This window comes from Hoplias malabaricus, chromosome 18 (genome assembly GCF_029633855.1).
Source record: "Hoplias malabaricus isolate fHopMal1 chromosome 18, fHopMal1.hap1, whole genome shotgun sequence".
NCBI classification, from domain to species: domain Eukaryota; kingdom Metazoa; phylum Chordata; class Actinopteri; order Characiformes; family Erythrinidae; genus Hoplias; species Hoplias malabaricus.
In genome coordinates, this window is record NC_089817.1 from 10,034,052 (window position 1) to 10,055,291 (window position 21,240).

Here is a 21,240-nt window from a genome sequence, read left to right on the forward strand (position 1 = left end):
TAGCAACAGATGAGTCTGCCAGTATCACACATTAGCTGAACACTAAGACAGATGCATACAGAGCAGTCATGTTCCAGAAGTACAAAACTCCAAAGAAGTGAATATACCATGAAGTATCCGTGACATCCCATGAATTTCAAAGTGTGTATTTTGAGTTAATGCCACAAGTCTCGACTCAATTGCAAATCTACTCTCTGCTTTTAGCTTGTAGGCTTTGATGTCTCACTCAGCTGCATGGTTTCAAGATTGTCACTTCCTTCAACTGATTTCAAAGCCAGAGGAAACAGCCTGTTCTATGCCTTATGCTATAAAATAAACATTTAGCAAACAAGTTAGAGCTAGAATCTCTCAGAGTGAGTGAATTAGAGACAGTCCAGAGTGTGTGTGGGAATGAGAGTCCATCAGAATGAATGAGTGGGTAAATAAGTGAAAGCTAACAGAGTGAATGGGTAAATTACACTATTAGCAAAGAGGCACAGAGTGACTTAAGAGACCATCAAGTAATGAGCAAATGGGGTTCAGGCTAACCTTGGCATGTAAGCCCTTGCACACAGATCTCTGTTGGGCTGCAGAAGGAGGGTCCTGTGTCTCTCGTCCTGGGCTTTGTTTAACCATGTTCTCCCCTGTTAGAGTACACAAGTTCAGGGGTCCTTAAATACCCTATCAATGCAATGGCTACACTACAAATCTTCATTATTAGAGCAAATAAGGTACATATTAAATACCTTGGGGGTGAGTTTGCAGAGGGTGCTGAACTTGTTGTAGCCACTGGTTTCCATTAGGAACTTCTCTGCAACAAGTTCACGGCTCAGAGCTCTCCACCAAGCATCAGACACACTCCTCCCTGCTCCAAATAAAGGGTGCTTTTGAAAGCGCTGAGGAACTCTCTGAGAGATCTGTGAATGAGTGAGAAAATTAAAAGACATGAAATATGAGACAAAATTAAATAATTGTTTTAGGCAGTGGGGAAAAAAGTGATAAGAAAACATGTAATATTTAACAGGAAACCACTGCAGCTCTTAAACTAGTGGCATGGCAACAAACAGTTAATCAGCACAGTAGATTAGCTGTCAGTAACATCTATTATGGACAGTCTTTGCAGGAAGATTATTTGCTTCTAAATAAACAGTCCCCCAAGGGTTCTCTTCAATGTGTTGAGCTGTAAGAAATCCTGCCTTAGTGGCAGTTTTAAAAAGCCATGAATTAAACAATTAATCAATAGACCTAGACCTAATAATGTGGTGTGATAAATGTGGTTCCTGACTCGTTAATACTAGACATGTTGAATCTTACCGAACCACGCAACAGAAGAATTGGAGCAGTAATTCCAAATCTCTCCCCCATGGTGCTCACTGCCCCCATCAGCTGGAATGCACAAGACCCAAAGTCCTGAAGGTCCTGCTCTGAAGAGTCTTTACCAGTGTTGAACATGGTTCTGAGCAAGTACAAGCAATACAAAAAAGTTACAGATGCACAAACTTTACATTACATCTTTACAATTCAGTCTGTACCTTCATGAAGTTTTTATAAATTATAATTTAGAATTCACAGACTCCTACCCAGATTTACAGTTGTCACAGCACTTGCTGGTCCCCAGTATGCCGGAAGTGATTTTGCGGAGTTGCTTATCTTCAAAATGTGACAAAATTAGCCTGAAAAAGTTATGAATACTATGATGAATAAAAGCCATTTTAATGGCGTGCAGAAAGAAAAAGAAAAGAGAAATGCAACTAAAAAGGTTAAGGGTCCAGATATGGTTGACACTGTTCTATTATAACGTGTAAATTTCATGTAAGTGTTAATGACTTTTAGCTGCAACCAAGAAACTATATTTTTATAATAAAGTAAATAACAAAAAAGTAGATAAAGAAAGTGGTCCTCCACATCAACATACTTTCTCCTGCACTTGGTGGAATTCAAATACTTCTCCATCTTGGCCAACATTTCCAGTTTGTAGCTCCTGAATCGGTCACTCTTGGTATGGTTTAGAAGGAATCTACCAATAATAATTTAAATATTAATTATAATAATTTTATTTGTTATTATTAAATGTTAAAACAATGCATTAGTTTTGAGACAATCCTTGTTTAGTTTAAGTTTATGCTGAACTTTGAAACGATTCCTATACAGAGAATCCTTGAGGAATGGAAGAATTATTACTTGTTGAGTGTCATGTCCGAAGGCATCCATAAAACATGACAGGCACTGGGCAATCCATCTCTGCCTGCTCTGCCAATCTCTTGGTAGTATGACTCCATCTCTTTAGGTGCTCCATAATGAATAACCTTCCTAATATCAGGCTTATTTATTCCCATTCCGAAGGCTACAGTGGCCACCACACACTGTGAATGACAATTACCTGATTGTGAAATCAACCAAATTAATGGCCTGTTTTCCTAGTTTGTCTGAAGGATTATTGGTTTAATGGCATCAGAAATTAAATGTCAGAAAATATGCAGGTACTACCACACACTTCCCTGCATATATTTAATTATTTTAAAATTTTCAAAAACATACAACCAGTCCATCTTGGAATTAGACTGCTTATATAGGTATACAACTATTGTTATTGCAGTCATGCAGCTACAAAAATGTAGCTTTTCAGTGTTACGTATTGTTACTCATTTTATTAACACTGCATAAAATTACTCTTTCAGTACAAGACCTACTCACATTACAACTGCAAGGCTGGACTGGAGGTTTATCTGATCTAGTTCCTATTAAAACGGCTCTAATCTGACCTGAATTTGTGCCACGTCAGCTCTGATCTGTGAACGTACGCTGAGAACAATATTAAATAGTAACACCCACCTGGATCTCATCTCTCATGAACTGGTACTGGGTTTCCTTCCTCTGCTGGATGCTGAGACCTGCATGGTACACCCCACAACGGATACCCAGCTTGTACAAGGCAGCAGTCACTCTCTCAGCCTCCTTCTTAGATGGGCAGTAAACAATGGCTGCACCCTCAAATTCATAATTACACCTAGCAGTGACATTTCCCCACAGATATCAGTATTATTAATTCATTCAAATACTTTCATGTATTATTAATTTAATGATTTATAATGAAAGAAACAGCACACCCTGTCTTTTTAACCAGAAAACACTTGAGGTCTTTGATGATGTCCCCAGATTTGCGGTTCACATCTAGATAGAGATTGGGGCGGTCGAATGTAGTGCACGTGACGAGAGGGTCCACCAAATGAAGGCTATTTATTATGTCATTACGGATAGATGGGCTTGCAGTGGCTGTGAGAGCCACAATGGGAACCTTCAGAATGAATGTACATAGATAAAAGAATTGACAAATTGAAAAAACATTTAAAACAATGGAAGTTATACACACACTAAATATATATATATATATAATTAAAATAAATAAAAGAGGGTTAAGGGAGGACTGAAAAATATATAACAGCAACATCAATTCATCTTGCTTGACACTCTAAAAACAGGTACACAAAGCTAGAATAATTGTAGCAGCTTTATGCTTTGCCAGCTTGAAATCAGGAGTTTTCTGAGTTGTTTCAGCCCTGAGACTGGATATACAGTCTACTGTTTAAAAAAAGGGGGTTCTTACACCTGGAAGCCTTCTCTTCAGTTTGCCAAGGTCTCGATAGGCACCTCTGAAATCATGACCCCAATGTGAAATGCAATGGGCTTCATCCACTGCAATCAATGAAAGGCCTAAAATCACAGTAGATTTATTCAGTTGCTGAGCAATGTACCAAAGTCTGTGCTGTAAATACAACATCTCTGTTTTCCTTACCAATCGTCACATTCAGATCTTCAAGAAGAGATATGTTTACAGAGCAGAACTCTGGTGTCATATATACAACTCTGAACATCCCCCTAAAGTAGAAGCACAAAGCACAGACATGACACACATCTGAGGAAAGTCACAGCACAGTATCAGCTTAGAATGCAGCATAAGTCATCTTACTTTCTTAGGTCTGCAAAGACATTTTGGGTCTGAGCGGATCCAAGGAAACAAGCCTGAATGTTCGACATTCTGAAAAGCACAGAAGAACATTTTCATTTAAATTTATGGCTTTAACAATGATAAACAAATCAACATTCTTAATCATGGCTCTTTCTATCTTAAAACTTACTGAAGAAAATCATAGTTTATCTATCATCATGCATTATGCACTCAAACGATTTGTGGGGAAAAGTGTCCTAGCCTCAGTCTAACCCTGACTATTAGATCAAGAGTTTCAAGGGTTTGTATAAGATTTCTTTTAAAATGCTTCAATATTTAAGCCAATTCCAGTAAACAGAGAACAAGAAAAAAGAATACTAGGTAAGCCTAGATTTGCCAGACCACCATTAGTCATATAACCATTTTCACAGAGGTTTTTCTGGCGTTTCAAAAACAGGCAAGCCCAAAATACATAGCCTTGTCATTCTGTTTATATTAAGAATTACAATAACTTATTTATTTAGTGTAACAGGAGTAAAGCACATGAAGTTTAATGTGGCTGTGTGCAGCTATATGGAGTTTTATAAACACACTAACGCCACAAAAGTCTCCCCACCACTTCCCTTTACAATAGTTCAGGCAAAGACACACACTCACGAGAGTTAAGACAAATTCCTCTCTCTGTAAGATGTAATACATGTGTAAATGTTGCAGAGTTCCGAGCTGTCCTGCTGAGCAACGTAACAAACACAGAGCCGATTCTCTGGCCAACGTGCAACGGTGACGCACCAAACAGCCCCAGAAACACACACAAACGGAGCGTGTTCTTGTCTTATTTCCTATTATTTATTTATATGAAACTTTGTAAATGACCCTGTCGAGCTCCACTGGGCGATAACATTGTATTTGAGGCTCTGAGCTCTTTCTTGAGTTACTGAACCTCAACAAACCCACAGACAAAGAAAGGCAATAAGAAAAAATGCTGTTTCTAGGCCAGCCCAGTAGGCAATAATATTCCACTTAAAGTACTCATTTTTTCACTTGCCTTTTAAATGACTCTATTTAAGTGTCCTTAAATTACATGGGACAGTTTTATCCTTGAGTTACCTACCGGAGCTGCAGTACCTGGTCCTCCATTAGAGCGATCAGGGGAGAGATGACCACACTGATGTTCACACAGTAAACTGGAGGAAACTGGAAGCACAAGCTCTTTCCATAACCTGTAGAGCAAAATAAAAAAAAAAAATAAAACAAAAAACACAAACGTGGAAATGATAACTTCAGCTTCTACTAAGCAGTGAAAATTAAATTTGAACGCCTACAGAAAAAAGAGACACAGGAAACATCAACATTTACAGAGCAAAACAGAAAGACTTGCTGAGATAAACAAAAAACAATTTTTTATGTTCTGGCAAAAAAAAAAAAATACGCATGGGCTGGTTTAAAACAAACAAACAAAAAAAACAACAACAAAAAAACCCATCCATCAAGAACGATATAAATAATATTTAATTAAGGGGTTCACTCACCCTCAGAACTCTAATTATCAAGACCTAATCAGTGAACACTTTTCACCAAGTCTAAAAATAAGGGGGGAGAGGGAAAAAAAAAATTACCTGTTGCCATGACAACAAGGTTATCCCTTCTCTGTTGAAGAACGGACTGAATCACTTTCCACTGTACCCTGTAGAGAAGTCCATTGTGTTTAAATACACTTGGTCACAGTAAGTTCAGAAACTGCTACATGTTGTTGTAGCAAAATCGGAAAGCTTCTTGTTAAATTTGTGTTGAAAATTAGAAAGTCAGTCCATCAAATTTAAATCTGAACAATTCTAAATCCTTACGTGTGTTATTTACTGTAGTGTCAGGGAGCTTAAAACCGAAATAAAACAGACTCAAAAACATAAAATAATAACTAAATAAATAAGTAAACATACACATATACAGGTGCATCTCAATGAATTAGAATATCAACATTTTTTTCAGTACTTCAATTTTAAAGTTGAACTCATGGATTCATTACAAACAGAGTGATCTATCCGAAGCATTTATTTTAATGATGATGGCTTATAGCCAATGAAAATCTAAAAGTCTCAGAAAATCAGATTATTATCTAAGACTAATTTAAAAAATGATTTTAATGCAGATATATTTGCCTACGGAACAGTATGTACAGTATATACACTCAATACTTGGCCGGGCTCCTTTTGCATGTGTTCCTGTATCAATGCGGCATGGAGGCGATCAGCATGTGACAGTGCTGAGGTGTTATGGAAGCCCAGGTTGCTTTGTTAGTGACTGTCAGCTCATCTGCATTTTTGGAACTGGTGTCTTTTATCTTTCTCTTGACAATACTCCATAGAGTCATGGGGTTTCTAGTTTAGGTCAGGTGAGTATGCTGGCCAATCAAGAACAGTGATACTGTGGTTATTAAACCAGGTGTTGGTATTTTTGGCAGTGTGGACAGGTGACTGCTGGAACAAGTCCTGCTGGAAAATGAAATCCGCATTTCCATAAAGCCTGTCAGCAGAGAGAAGCATGAAGTGCTCTGGAATTTCCTGGTAGATGGCTACACTGACTTTGGACTTGATATAACACAGTGGACCAGCACCAGCAGATGACATGGCTCCCCAAACCATCACCAATTGTGGAAACTTCACACTAGACTCAAGCAGCTTGGATTGTGTGCCTCTCCACTCTTCTTCCAGACTCTGGGACCTTGATTTCCAAAGGAAATGCAACATTTGCTTTCATCTGAAAACAGGATTTTGGACACTGAGCAACAGCCCAGTGCTTTCTCTCCTTGGCCCAGGTTAGACACTCTGGGTCATGAGTGGCTTGACACAAGGAGTGCGACTGTTTTTTAAATGACCTTTTCTTGACAACACTTTCAAGGCTGAGATTATCCCTGTTGCTTGTGCACCTTTTTGTATCAGACTTTTTCCTTCCACTCAATTTTCCATTAATATGTTTGGATACAGCAGGAGGGTGTCAATGACTGCCTTCTGGAAACCTGTCAAGTCAGCAGTCTTCCCCATGATTGTGTAGCATACTGAACCAGACCAAGGGACCATTTTAAAGGCTTAGGAAACCTTTGCAGGTGTTTTGTGCTCATTATTCTCATCTTCTGAGATAATGACTTTTGGCTTTTTCATTGGCTATAAGCCATAATCATCTGCAATACATTTTTAAAATTTAATTACTGTAATAAATTAACTTTTTGGTGATACACTAATTTATCGAGATGCACCTTTATTTATAAAAGAAAACATACGGTTTGAAACTGTGATGTCCAAAATACATTTTCAGGCATCTGATCTGTTCAGGACCTGGTTCTGGAAGACTTGGATCTAAATATGGAAATACATTTATAGATGAGAGTTAAGAAACATTACACAAGTTTATGCCAGAAATGTGAATCTGTGTAATCTTTTCACTCTTTCATACTGGAAAAAAGTTCTCAATATTTAGATTAAATTGGTTTCAACCCATTTCTGCATCAAAGGCTAATCAATTGGACTAATGTATCAAAGAGGCAATGATCATGTGATGAACAACATATCCTGAAGTCTTAGTAATAAATTCTTTCTACCTCTTCAGCAATTAATTCTAAGTCACTTGACACTACCTAGAAGGAATATATGATAGTGGTGTAGGTGACAAACTCATTTTACAAATATATTTTAAATATGATCTTGCAACATGATTCCTACAATCCACCCCCCCCCAAAAAAAAAATCTGATATAGGCAAATGAACAATTGGAGAAGAGTTAATTTACCAAAGTGTTCTTCATAATCCTCCACAACATCCTCATCTTCATCCTGAATAATATTCTGAGGTTCATCAGGCTGTGTCTCAAAACTTTCATTCATTTTCTCCATTTCTTCAGCGCACTGTTAACACAAAGAGTGGATATTCAACTCTGCACAAAAACAAACATGTTCTAGAATGAGAAAAAAAAGTGGGTTGACTGCATATATATTACTTGTCGTAAAGAATTTGTAAATTCCACTAAGGGCCAATTCTCTCTCTCTCTCTGGCCATCCTTATGTTTCTTTGTGAGTGACCTTGGGTCCTAAATGTCACATCTGTGTTTTGTCTTTGAGCACTTAGTAGATGTGCGTCAAAGCCTGACTATTCCTTTGTAGCAATAAATTGTACCCGGCCACCAAGTATCCTGACTAGCTTGGTGATAAGACAGTGTTATGGCTTTGGAAAATCACCCCAAGCGTCAGATTCCCCAAAATTTAAGATGTCCAGCAGGTCATAAATTTGAGCTTGAAACTCAAGTTCTGCTTCTTATAACCAATCCTGGAAATGCAGAAGGTCAGAAGGTCTACCACTTTTCCTTTAAATTTTCAAAATAAACATGAGCCAGAGGAAAATCACAGTCACAATTCTGGGACCCTATGGCTTATGAGTTTTTAATTAAATTGACATTATCATCTCTCAATGATAATCTCTTGCTGAGAGCATCCGTGGTCAACCAAGTCTAAGTCTTTAATGGTTGTTAGGAGTGTTTGCCAGTTGTAGTGTGTCATTCTGAATTTATTCTCCTTTGATGTTTAAGACAAGCAATGCAATTATATATATATATATATATATATATATATATATATATATATATATATATATATATATAGAAACACTGAAAAATTCAAACATATTCTAACCTGTATCATTTCACAGTTAAACTCATCATCATCACTCTCTGCTTCATTTGACAGGTCTGCAGAATTTTCCTGGGCTGCTTTTTCCTTGATTAGAGAGAAAATATTTTATCAGAGAGAAGTATTCCTAAAGTACAGGGTTAAAGCTTTTATCTGAATACCTCAGCAAGTAATGGGTGAGGGGGCCTATCTTTTAGGCTACGTCCAGAACATGGCCACCATCTTGAAAGTAGCCATGTTAGATCAAGGGCAAGTTTTTTCAAATGGAAAGGTGGTCATGTAGCATATCAAAGAAATAAAAGTGCGTCCTGTGACTTGACTCACACTGTATATAAACACTGGATGTATGCTGTAGATCTAAAAATAACGTGTTCATTTAATCATGTTTCACACACTTGCTTATACAGTATCCAGATCAAAAAAGTGTCTGAGCTTTGGGTACCTGGAAAGCCAAAATGGATTGTTCCTCTTGCTCCTCTTCTCTGGCCTGCATCTCCAGCATCTGAAGCTCATACTCAGAAATATCCAATGACATGACACATTCTCTGTTAACTGGTAGACCTTCTGACCTTTCAACTTTTTCCAATGGAAGAGAGTGCTTTGTGGGTTCTTTAAAGGCAACATTTGCCCCTCTGTCCTCGTCAGATTCCTGACCAGCTTCATGACTCATGATGTCACTCTTGATATTCTGGTTTTGGTCCTCACTGGTGTTTGGGGAATGTTCTTCTATTGCACCTTCAGACATGTCTATGCAGTTCTTCAGTAGATCTTGTAAAGATGCAACACCCTGAGATAACTGTTCCACTAATCTTTCTGTGCTGCAAATCAAAATCGTTTTGGTATTAGTTGATTTAACATTACTTTAAACAAGTTTATATCTGATATATCAAAAGGTATAGCAATATTATTTTCCAACCAATTTCACAAAATACAACCAGGACTAAATGAAGGCCAAAAGTGACTTCAGGTTTTGTACTGCTGCTTTGATTTCCTACAGATACCGTGCAAATCCAACATATTGAGCAAATGTACCACTGTGCAATAACACAGGTCTTAAATGTGACATTCAAGATTTGAATTAAAAAACATTTTTTATATCAACTCTGAGGACATTTTCCATGAGCTCAGAACCAGTGTGATGTGTTAATAACACCCCAATGTCTGTAAATTAGTGTTTTTTTTTTTTAATAATATAATTAAAACACTTCAGTTCCATACGCTAGGCTTTTTCTTGTTGCTCATGGCAGAGAAATAGCATCTGGAGTTTTATAGACAGCAAAGAGAATTCCAAACGTTAAAAAGGATTAACCAATATGAGGACATTGTGCTATGCCTGCTCCAGAAGTGGATAATATTGGCTTACTGTTGCTGTTTATGATTACTTAAGGTGGAAATATCTCCAAATTCAGGAAACACCATACTGCATTTCTGAAAGTGCTACAAAACAACTTGAGTTACAAATGAGTTTTTGTGGTAATGCAAACAGTGAATAAAATCTTAAGCCATGTACAAGAGAGTCGTTTTTTTTTTCCTTCAAACATAACATTCCACCATAAAATACGTTGAGCTTCTGAACTTCAAACCAGAGAGAACGGTGTTTCCCTACAATCATAGATGTCACCTTTAAGAGGTACCTCCATGTCAGGTTGTACAAGATGCAGCAGATGAAAATTTGAATTCTCAACACACTTTGATCTTATGTGCTGAAGAAGACAGTACGATAAAGATTTCTTGGTGTTAAATGCATGCTGATAGAAAATTCAGGTTTCTCACATTTATCCATGAAGATTTTATAAACAGAATCACCAAATCTCAGAGAGTGGACCATAAAATCAAATTAAATCATACTTTATTTATATTGCACCAAATCTGAAGGTTCAAACATAAGATGATAAAAATGTAAAGAAAAAGAATCTATTATGATCAGTGAAAATGATTCAGACAAAATGATGAGTGTCACACTACACACTCAAAGACCAGTAAGTTTACCTAAAACAAAAATGTTTGACAGGCTGCCATGTAGGCTAGCACAGTAAAATCATCATGAATTTTATACAGGTTTTAAACTGAGAATTTTTTTTTTATAAATTAAAAAAAGAAAAGAAAGTAACAATACTCAATATACTATTACTGTAAACTCTTTGTTAAAAGCACTGTCTTTAAATAAACGGAAATTGTTAAACCTGACAAACCTGCTGGTGCAGTTGAGTCCATCAGGAATACAGTTAGTAAGGTCCACAAGGTCTTCGCAAATTTGAGAAAGCCTCCATTTTAAACAAGCCGGAGCCTTCGGTGCAGCTGTATAATTGTAACACAAGTATATATAAAAACGGGAACATCTATCTGACAAGAAAATCTAAAGAGTAAAGCAAAAAGGAACTCACCCGAGTTCACCATACTCTCTAGTTTCTGATGAATTATAAATCCAGCCTGAAACAAAAAGAAATTAAGAAATCTCTAAAATGTCACTGACCAATTTTAAGGGATGGTAAGCAACTTAACATCTCTATTCTTTTAAATTTGTTCAAGTGATAATTCTTCATTTCTAATAATAAATTTCATACATTAACAGGATATAACAGGTCACCAAAAGGTCTTAAATTTTAATATACAGCACACTCACATAGGCGTCTATTGCAGCATATTGCTTCTGCTGTTCTGTCAGTTCAAAGTTGTCCCAGTGGCTACAGCGCACATCTGTATTTTTGAAGAGTTGTTTTTTAAATAAGTGCTTAACCAGTCCATTCAAGCTCCATTTCTCCAAACACCGCAGCTAATTTCAAACAGTTGATTCAAAGAAGAAGAAAAAAACAAAACACTTTAAGTGGTCTTACCACTCAAATGTATGTTCTGTACTACAGCTTCACCATGTGGACAACACTACAATTATTTTGCTATTAGGGCTGTCCAAGTCATCAGTAAATCATCAGTAAAATGTTTAAAAATTACAGCAATTATTTTTTTATGCTGCCAAGCATCTGCTCCTTCAAATATTCAAATGAATTATCATTTTTGAAAGCTATGATATCCATTAATAATATATTTATCAAATTCAACCAAATCATTAATTCCTTCATTCATTATCCATCCATCCATCCATTTTCTGTAACACTTATCCAATTCAGGGTCACGGTGGGTCCAGAGCCTACCTGGAATCATTGGGCGCAAGGCGGGAATACACCCTGGAGGGGGTGCCAGTCCTTCACAGGGCAACACAGACACACACACACACACACACACACACACTCACTCACACACTCACACCTACGGACACTTTTGAGTCGCCAATCCACCTGCAACGTGTGTTATTGGGACTGTGGGAGGAAACCGGAGCACCCGGAGGAATCCCACGCAGACACAGGGAGAACACACCAACTCCTCACAGACAGTCACCCGGAGCGGGAATCGAACCCACAACCTCCAGGCCCCTGGAGCTGTGTGACTGCGACACTACCTGCTGCACCACCGTACCGCCCTCAACCAAATCAATGTAAATTAATTTTAAAAATTAGAACACAATATTAAAATACAATTTTTTTTAAATAAAATTATTTGTATAAATATATTTATTAGAGCACTAGATTGTCTTGATTCAACAAAAACCTCAAAGAAACTCATCTGGTACATGTTACCAAAATAATAAATCAGAGAGTTCATCTGTAATAAACAATGATTTATTTGTCACTGTACAACAAAACGTTTTCTCTGCATTTAGACCATCGCTGGCAATGAACAGACAGACACAAAAGTGCACCAGGGGCAGTGAATACACAGCCAGACACTTACTTTCTCATTGGCCAAATCAGAGAGCTCTACGAAATTCTTCAGCTTAATTTCATAATCAGACATTAGCTTCCACATGTCTCCTTCAATGCCCACACCGACCTTTTTAATGCTCTCATCTTCCAGAAATATCTTAAGGCCAGGAGGAAATCCTGCAACAACAGGGAGGCGAGTGAAAAGCTTAGAAAAAAATCTGACTCATGATAAAGCATGCACTCTCCAACTCACCGTACCTGACATTGAGGAGAGGTGAAAGAGGTAGCATTTCTCCTCTGAGGCACAAAGTTGGACCAAAGCCACTTTCTTGCTTTTTCCTTTGGTGAAAGACAGAGGCCATTCTAAATCAAAGCCCACCGCTATGCCAGGTGCAAGAGAGGACCTGAGAGTAGAGGAATAAAATTATTGTTCATTCACAGAATCAGGAACAAGATTATCTGCATAGTATACATTGTTCTTCTGTAGCACCCCAAAGTGATGACAACTTATTGGCACTAATAAAACCAGTCACAAAAGCGAAGGGGGCGTATTTTGTGGAATGTGAAGAGATGTCCCTCGTAGTATACATATATAAGGAAAAATGAAATTAGATAGCTTTAAATTTGTTTTGTCATTAAAGGTACAGTGATATAAAGACAGATTATTCTGCCATTCAGGTAAATATGTGTAATCACAGAATAGACATTTACAAATCATATAAACAAACTGGTTCCACTTTCTTAGAGAATTGTGCATATAAACATGGTTAATGTGATGTAACATATGTTTTATAAGTGACATAAATCATAAATAATAAGCATGAAGTTTTAAACTTAGCAGCAGAACTCTCGTGAATGGTGACTTCTACATGATTAACAGTGTGTGATGTGAATATTCTGTATTTATCAATTACCTTAAATCTTCTGCTAAAAACGAGGAATCATTTTTCTCCCGGCTGTACATTACTACACCCCCAAATTCCAGGTACGGAAGATCATCCTCCAGGACATTCTTTTTGTAGAGACCCTATGAAAACACAAGTCAGAAGAGTTACTACATAGAAATTATAAGCCAAATTACAGCGAAGATTGCATGCACCATTTGCAAACAATTACCACACTTCTGCATTAAATACATTTCATGCTGCATTTTATATAAAAGTGAGATTAATTCAGTATTTAAAATCCAAAATTATTTTTCAATACACATTAGCCGACAAGCCTTTTAGCCCCCCACCTCCCGCCCTCCCCAATAAAAACCTGGTAGCACCCTCCCCCAACAAAAACAAAAGAACTTTTAAAACAGGCTATAATTTTTAAAATAACATTAAACTGAACACCTTTACTTCAGGTTAATAATACAAGCTCGAGGCAGACTAGTATTATATAGATTAGTTTATTACACCAAAACATGTAGCAGTAACTTCATAATAATCATGTAATCAAGGGGTTAGAAGTTTTATCAAGATATAAAAAAAAATCCACATGGAAGATCAACGTACAGAGATATGTTACATTTCAGCTAAAGATGTCATACAGGTTTTCAGCATATGCAAATAAACAATACAGAGAGTGTGCTCTATAGCTTTGACATCAACTGAGCAAATGACTAACAAAATATTACGTAAAGGCTACAGGTAAAACAAAAAGGATTTTATGAACAGGACGCTGTTTAGCTCATTTTTTATTCTTATATCTTCTTTAGGAATCGAGCCTAATTTTTGTGGACTTTGAAATCAAATGAACTTGCTCAGCACTGAAATTATCATAGAACCAATCTTCCCTTGAGCTCCACTTACATCATCCTTGCGGGTGGAATTTGTATATGCTGAAAACAGACATTGTTTTTTTTTTGTTTTTTTTTTACTTAGACAACATTCCAACTTCTATTACTTCCTTATAATTAAACATGCTGATTTTGTAACTGGGTTTATTTTGCATCTTAGTTTCCATATGGGGACTCAAAATTATACACAAGGATTTGCATTTTCACAATAATTTATTAATTTGAATGTAAAAGGAAATACATTGTCAAGACTGTAATACATTTTGGACTCTTTTCATTGGTCCTTTCAATATGATCAAATAAATCAAATCAAATCAATTAAAAAAAAAAACAAAAAAAACCCTGGATCTCCTCTTCTTAAAAAGAAGGCAAGAAAGAAGTTCTCTTCATTGGGCTAATGATTTTACACTTTCCACTTTATCTGACACCACCATCTTGTCGGTTAATTTTGTCGATGCAAATTTAGACCCAGTAGCTCATCTGTTGCTGCAGGTATCTATCTACTAGTTTTACTATTGTTATCTATCTACTAGTCTACTAGTTTTACTAGTGTTATTTATCTACTAGTTTTACTAGTGTTATCTACTATTTTTACTAGTGTTATCTAGCTACTCGTTTTACTATTGTTATCTATCTACTAGTTTTATTAGTGTTATTTATCTACTAGTTTTACTATTGTTATCTATCTGCTAGTCTACTAGTTTTACTAGTGTTATCTACTATTTTTACTAGTGTTATCTATCTACTAGATTTACTAGTGTTATCTAGCTACTCGTTTTACTATTGTTATCTATCTACTAGTTTTACTAGTGTTATTTATCTACTAGTTTTACTATTGTTATCTATCTGCTAGTCTACTAGTTTTACTAGTGTTATTTATCTACTAGTTTTACTAGTGTTATCTATCTACTAGTTTTACTATTGTTATCTATCTACTAGTCTACTAGTTTTATTTATCTACTAGTTTTACTATTATCTATCTGCTAGTCTACTAGTTTTACTAGTGTTATCTATCTACTAGTTTTACTATTGTTATCTATCTACTAGTATACTAGATTTACTATTGTTATCTATCTGCTAGTCTACTAGTTTTACTAGTGTTAACTATCTAACAGTTTTACTAGTGTTAACTATCTAATAGATTTACTAGTGTTATCCATCTACTAGTTTTACTAGTGTTATCTATCTACTAGTTTTACTAGTGTTAACTAGCTACTAGTCTACTAGTTTTAACTAGCTACTAGTTTTACTAGTGTTATCTATCTACTACTCTACTAGTTTTACTAATGTTATTTATCTACTAGTTTTACTAGTGTTATTTATCTACTAGTTTTACTATTGTTATCCATCTACTAGTCTACTAGTTTTACTAGTGTTAACTATCTAATAGTTTTACTATTGTTATCTATCTACTAGTCTACTAGTTTTACTAGTGTTATCAATCTTCTAGTTTTACTAGTGTTAACTATCTACTACTCTACTAGTTTTACTAATGTTATTTATCTACTAGTTTTATTTATCTACTAGTTTTACTAGTGTTATTTATCTACTAGTTTTACTATTGTTATCCATCTACTAGTCTACTAGTTTTACTAGTGTTAACTATCTAATAGTTTTACTATTGTTATCTATCTACTAGTCTACTAGTTTTACTAGTGTTATCTATCTACTAGTTTTACTAGTGTTAACTATCTACTAGTTTTACTAGTGTTAACTATCTACTAGTTTTACTAGTGTTAACTATCTACTAGTTTTACTAGTGTTATATATCTACTAGTTTTACTAGTGTTATATATCTACTAGTTTTACTAGTGTTAACTATCTACTAGTTTTACTAGTCTTAACTATCTACCAGTTTTACTAGTGTTATCTATTTAGAGTGCTGTGTCTGATCTTCTCTTAACAGCACAACACACACTTATACACTACAACTAGGTCAGTGTCACAGTCCTAAAAAATATCCAAATTTATCCAAAAATTATCCAAAAATATCCAAACCCCAAATTATACCTGCTGGGTGGTGGTCCTGACCACTGAAGAGCAGGGTGAAAGGTGCCCAAAAACTACGAAGCACAACAGATGAATTACAGTCTGTAATAGCTGAACTCTAAAATGCAACTATGTGATCTCATATGGAGCTGATAAAATGTGCAATGAGCATTGAACATTAATGTGTGAGACTTCTTTTTTGTTTGTTTTGGCCAGGCCCTGTATAAGCCTCCCACTCAAATGTGATTTGAATATGACCAAGGACAGGTACCTGCAAAACATATATGCAAATGAGTGGTGCTTCATCCAATAGAAAGCCCACACCTTGGTGTAAACTTTGCAAAAAGGGAACTACACACACCACACTGCAGGGATCAGACTACAGTGGACAATGCCACTATTGAAACTGAAATGGATTTATTTCATTATCAGTTATACTTTATAGATTGAGACACATGTATGTGGCTACACAAAAACTCTACAATGAAGACCTCAGGGACTTGTATTAAGCGACAAAAGGTCAGTACACTTTTCTGGAATACAGGTAGCACTAGTGTGTGTGTGTGTGTTTTACCTGAGTGTGCACTTGGTCTTGCTTGTTGAGTTTTTTGCCCATCCATTCTGGCAGAGTCCTGTCCCCCATAACTGAAAGATACCTGGGATGAATACTGTTTTAAACTATTTAGCTTGGCTTGGCAGTACAAGAAAAGAAATGTCAGACACTGCAGCCATCACTGAGTCTAGAACCGAAGTGTTACATGTTCCTGTTTGGAGTCTGTATTTCATCTAACCATATTCCATTCATGTGTTCACTGCTACACCCCGCCACACAACCTACAGAATAAAGTGCGATTTCGCCACACTAACATTTACTCCTCGCCGAAAAACAGAGCGTTAAAACGGCAATGGTTTACACGATATCTCTGTTACTATGTCTCTTCTGTAATCATTAATTTAATAAGTTTATTTTTAACTGAACACAAAGCTATTAACCCAAACTCTCCCGCCGTCCTCACCCTTGGTTCGGTGTTCAGTGTGTTGTGAATGAATATAGGAGTGTCCGCCCCCTGTTGGACTGGAGGCGTAAACGCATGCTTTGCAATTTCCCGCTCTTATTCGTTTATTAATATATTATGCACCGTATTCACACGTATTTGTGTTGTGATACATATAGAACGTATATAACCCTGATACGTCTATCCCTCCCAGGGATTGGACGGTTCTCTCTCTCTCTCTCTCCCTCTCTCTTTAAGAGAATAGCCCATCTGTCGCACAGCTTGGGTTGGTCGTCCAATCCCTTCATCAAGACGCTGACCACATTACACTGTTGGCTGGATATTTTTTGTTGGTGGACTATTCTCAGTTCAGTAGTGATACTGAGGGCTTTTAAAACTCTGGCAGTTCTTACACACTAACGAACCACCACGACTCGTGTCCCCAATCAAAATCATACCTGCTCTATACCTAGGGGCGCCGCCAGGGGGCGAGTTAAGACGATTCTAATGGCCGGACACTGACAGGGGGGGCCCTTTGAGGGCTAATGATATTATTTTAATAGTATAGCCTTGTGTAGGCTTTTGAAATTAAACATATAATTTCATCTGTTTAAACAAGCAAATCAAACATGGTTGTGATAAAAAATAAACTCGAATTATTTATAACATTGTCATTTCACCCCTCTCTCTTTTCACTGAATGGTACAGTCTCGTTCTGACAGAGCAGGACACGTGAAATGTGTACGCTCCGGGAATGCTCAGCTCAGCTGTCAGTTGTTGTAACGTGACGTCACAGGTACACATTGGAGCCGTCACTAAGCGGGACTGATGGTGGTGGTGAGGTGAACTATGAAGTCCGGTTATCAAATTTTAATACGTAGATGTCATATTAACCTGGTTGGAATATCAAGATAATTTACAATAAGCAGGGCAGTATTCCGGGTAGGCACCGGACCCACCGTGACCCTTAACTGTATAAGTGGTTACAGACAATGAATGAATAAATAAGCAGTGCCGTGTAATTTCCTTTATTGCCACGGGAGATCTGATTATTGTTATGAAGCTAGTACAGAACTAGCTGAACTAGCGATAAACTACTAGGCTAATACACAATATAACATATTAGCCTACATGACGTTGGTGCTAATAACTGGTTTTTGAAATCTTGATTACTGATGATGTTTGCTAGAGGGCCCTGGCTCTGAAGGATCCATAATGTGCATAATACAGCATCAGTTATACATTCATACTGACACTTATAGTAAACTAAAATATGTTGCATGTAAGTGGCATCAAGGTATGAAGGCCAGTAGAAGTGTTCAGTGTCAGCCAAAAGCAGACGTGAAGTTAGTTAGCTTGCGCTTGAATATTTCACTACCACACATTATCCCGGGGGTAAAATTGTAATCTTTCATGGGGCCCAAGATTTCTAGCGGCACCCCTGTGTTTAGGGTTCCTGACCAGGGTGAAATGGGGATAAGAAAGTATGCGAAGAAACAGGTGGACTACAGGCTACATTGCGCGGCACAGTGGCTTAGTGGTTAGCACGTTCGCCTCCCAGCGCTGGGATCTTGGGTTCAAGTCCCATCTGGGTGGAGTTTCCATGTTCTCCCCGTGTCTGCGTGGGTTTCCTCCGGGGACTCCGGTTTCCTCCCACAGTCCAAAAACATGGACTGTCCTGGTGTGTGAGTGAATGAGTGTGAGCCCAGATATGGATTGGCGCTCTGTCCTGGGTGAAACCCTAGTGCCCGATGCAGTCCTCCAGTCGTTCCTGGTCGAGAGTACGCTGTGCGCGTTTGGCTGCCGCTTCTCACCAGTGTGTGTGTGGATTGAGTGTTCTGAGCAGTGTGGGTTGTAAAGCGTCCTTGGGTGTCTAGAAAGGCGCTATATAAGTGTAAAGATACATACATACATTGCTCTTGTATGGAGTTGATAAAAATGGACATTGGGAGTATACACAAGTTAGGTGTTCCTAATCCAGTGATCACTCCGTGTATGTTAACTGAATGGTATACTCTGGTTGTTTATGTGTATTTTCTGCTCTGATTAGCATAGTTAGCATAGCATACATTAAATTCTATGGTCTGATTGCAACTACAAAGCATAACTCTGACAGGCTATTTCAATGATTCATACTGAATATTTAAAACAGCACTCTTCTTGACCATCTGAATGCTGCATTTTGACTGGACGGTTAAATACTGTGCTCTTACTGGCTGAATAAATTGCTGTCTGACTCATCATTGTCTGGTTGGATCCTTCAGTTTAGTCCTGCACTTAGTGACTCTGATTGGCCATTTTTCTATGTTTTGATAAGACAAAGGTATTATGCACTCTGTTTGGACTTTTGGGCTATTCAGTCATAAACTACTGATGAACACACCCACTATCTCAAGCCTGCCACTATTGAATACAGTTCATATACTGAGTGGAAGCAACTTATGGAAGACTTGATTTTGGGGGCACAACTGGCCATTCAGGTAAGAAAATCAATATATATTTTCTACTCTTTATACCCTAAGGTGCTTCCGTTTCTGAACCTTGACCTCCTGCTTGGGCTTCACCTCTCAAGTTACATGTCTAAAAGATCTTTGTTCATTCCATGTGGTATTTGGTGAGGTCTTTGATCAGTTAATGTTAAAAGCATGGTGGTGAGATGGTGATTTCACTGGTGAAAAGCTCTGAGGCCTGAGAGCCCGGGGTTTGATCCTTGCCTCTAATCACTGTCACTGTGGGATCTGATGAGTTCTCCTTGTGTCAACTGCTCAGTCTCAGGGGGTTGTGCTGGACAGTGCGCTCCTAGTTTATGCCCCAAACATTGTTGGAGTGAGAAGCTTAAGGGCGTCTGGGGTAAAACATATGCCAAGTTGACTGTACACTCATGGATGCTCTGTTAAAGCCACACTTGTGAGCAGCAGAACAACAACAACTTTGATCATTTAAAGTTCTGTCTGTTCATTTCAGAGCAGTGATGACTAACATGTAGCAACAGATTTATTTTGGCTCCTTGTGATTCAGAGGATCTAGATGTACACTGTAAAAATAAAGGCGCACAAACTTATTAAAGGGATGCTATAGAATAACACTTTTGGGTCCATTAGAAACTCATCCATCCATTATCTGTAACCCTTATCCAGTTCAGGGTCACGGTGGGTCCAGAGCCTACCTGGAATCACTGGGCACAAGGCGGGAATACACCCTGGAGGGGGCGCCAGTCCTTCACAGGGCAACACACACACACTATGGACACTTTTGAGTCGCCAATCCACCTACCAACATGTGTTTTTGGACTGTGGGAGGAAACCGGAGCACGGGGAGAACACACCACACTCCTCACAGACAGTCACCCGGAGTAAACCCACGCAGACGCAGGGAGAACACACCACACTCCTCACAGACAGTCACCCGGAGCGGGAATCGAACCCTCAACCTCCAGGTCCCTGTAGCTGTGTGACTGCGACACTACCTGCTGCACCACCGTGCCACCTCCATTAGAAACCATTTTTACTAATATATTTAAACGTGTAAAGAATAGATCGAGGAGTGACAGATTTTTAAACCTTTAAATATCTCTTTTGCCAGGATCACGCTACATGAATTTTTCCTGATTTTAACACGAGTTTGTCATATCTGATCATTCCCCTGAACTGCTTGGGAACTGAATTTGAGCGTTGGGCACAAGGAACGGTTGTGTAGTGTGACATAATGAAAGAACAGTGATGTGGCGTCTGGGACGCCCCACCACACCCCAACAACATCTGGCATGTTAGATTTTTTTTATTTTTTCACCTAGTCTGACATATCCAACGCCATATTCTATGACGATGACCAATAGGAGCACAGAACGCTGTCTGGCGCACACATATACAAACATGGAGAAGTAAAAGAGGAAGGCTGCTGCTGCAGCTGTCAGAAATGAACAACGAAACTGAGGAAATGCTCTTGACATGTTAACACATTACCTCAAGTATTCTTGGCAGGATAAAGAGTTGATACTGTCCTCCCCAGAATAGGCCTATAATCATTTTTGATTCCTCTTTCTTTTCGGAACACAAACCCATCAGCAACACATACAGCACTTCTGTAGCCACAGTTGCTTGACCTGCCTCCATGAC

General features: G+C 37.8%; 1 protein-coding gene across 1 annotated transcript in view; it reads right to left on the reverse strand.

The window, feature by feature from the left end:
• Positions 1-17,186, reverse strand: part of wrn (WRN RecQ like helicase) — a 28,093-nt gene extending 10,907 nt beyond the window's left edge. Inside the window, exons 1-25 of the mRNA XM_066651349.1 lie at positions 17,147-17,186; positions 16,705-16,775; positions 13,270-13,382; positions 12,614-12,759; positions 12,384-12,532; positions 11,221-11,370; positions 10,982-11,027; positions 10,790-10,895; positions 9,040-9,415; positions 8,601-8,684; positions 7,706-7,820; positions 7,200-7,275; positions 5,542-5,609; positions 5,037-5,145; positions 3,947-4,015; positions 3,773-3,855; positions 3,584-3,690; positions 3,087-3,274; positions 2,812-2,986; positions 2,161-2,342; positions 1,895-1,996; positions 1,560-1,652; positions 1,294-1,435; positions 726-896; positions 529-623 (exon numbers count right to left, since the gene is read on the reverse strand). Coding sequence (XP_066507446.1) covers positions 529-623; positions 726-896; positions 1,294-1,435; positions 1,560-1,652; positions 1,895-1,996; positions 2,161-2,342; positions 2,812-2,986; positions 3,087-3,274; positions 3,584-3,690; positions 3,773-3,855; positions 3,947-4,015; positions 5,037-5,145; positions 5,542-5,609; positions 7,200-7,275; positions 7,706-7,820; positions 8,601-8,684; positions 9,040-9,415; positions 10,790-10,895; positions 10,982-11,027; positions 11,221-11,370; positions 12,384-12,532; positions 12,614-12,759; positions 13,270-13,382; positions 16,705-16,773 — 3,014 coding nt within the window. The 5' untranslated portion in view covers positions 16,774-16,775; positions 17,147-17,186. The remainder of the gene's footprint in view (positions 1-528; positions 624-725; positions 897-1,293; positions 1,436-1,559; positions 1,653-1,894; positions 1,997-2,160; positions 2,343-2,811; positions 2,987-3,086; positions 3,275-3,583; positions 3,691-3,772; positions 3,856-3,946; positions 4,016-5,036; positions 5,146-5,541; positions 5,610-7,199; positions 7,276-7,705; positions 7,821-8,600; positions 8,685-9,039; positions 9,416-10,789; positions 10,896-10,981; positions 11,028-11,220; positions 11,371-12,383; positions 12,533-12,613; positions 12,760-13,269; positions 13,383-16,704; positions 16,776-17,146) is intronic.
• Positions 17,187-21,240: the final 4,054 nt, after the last annotated feature.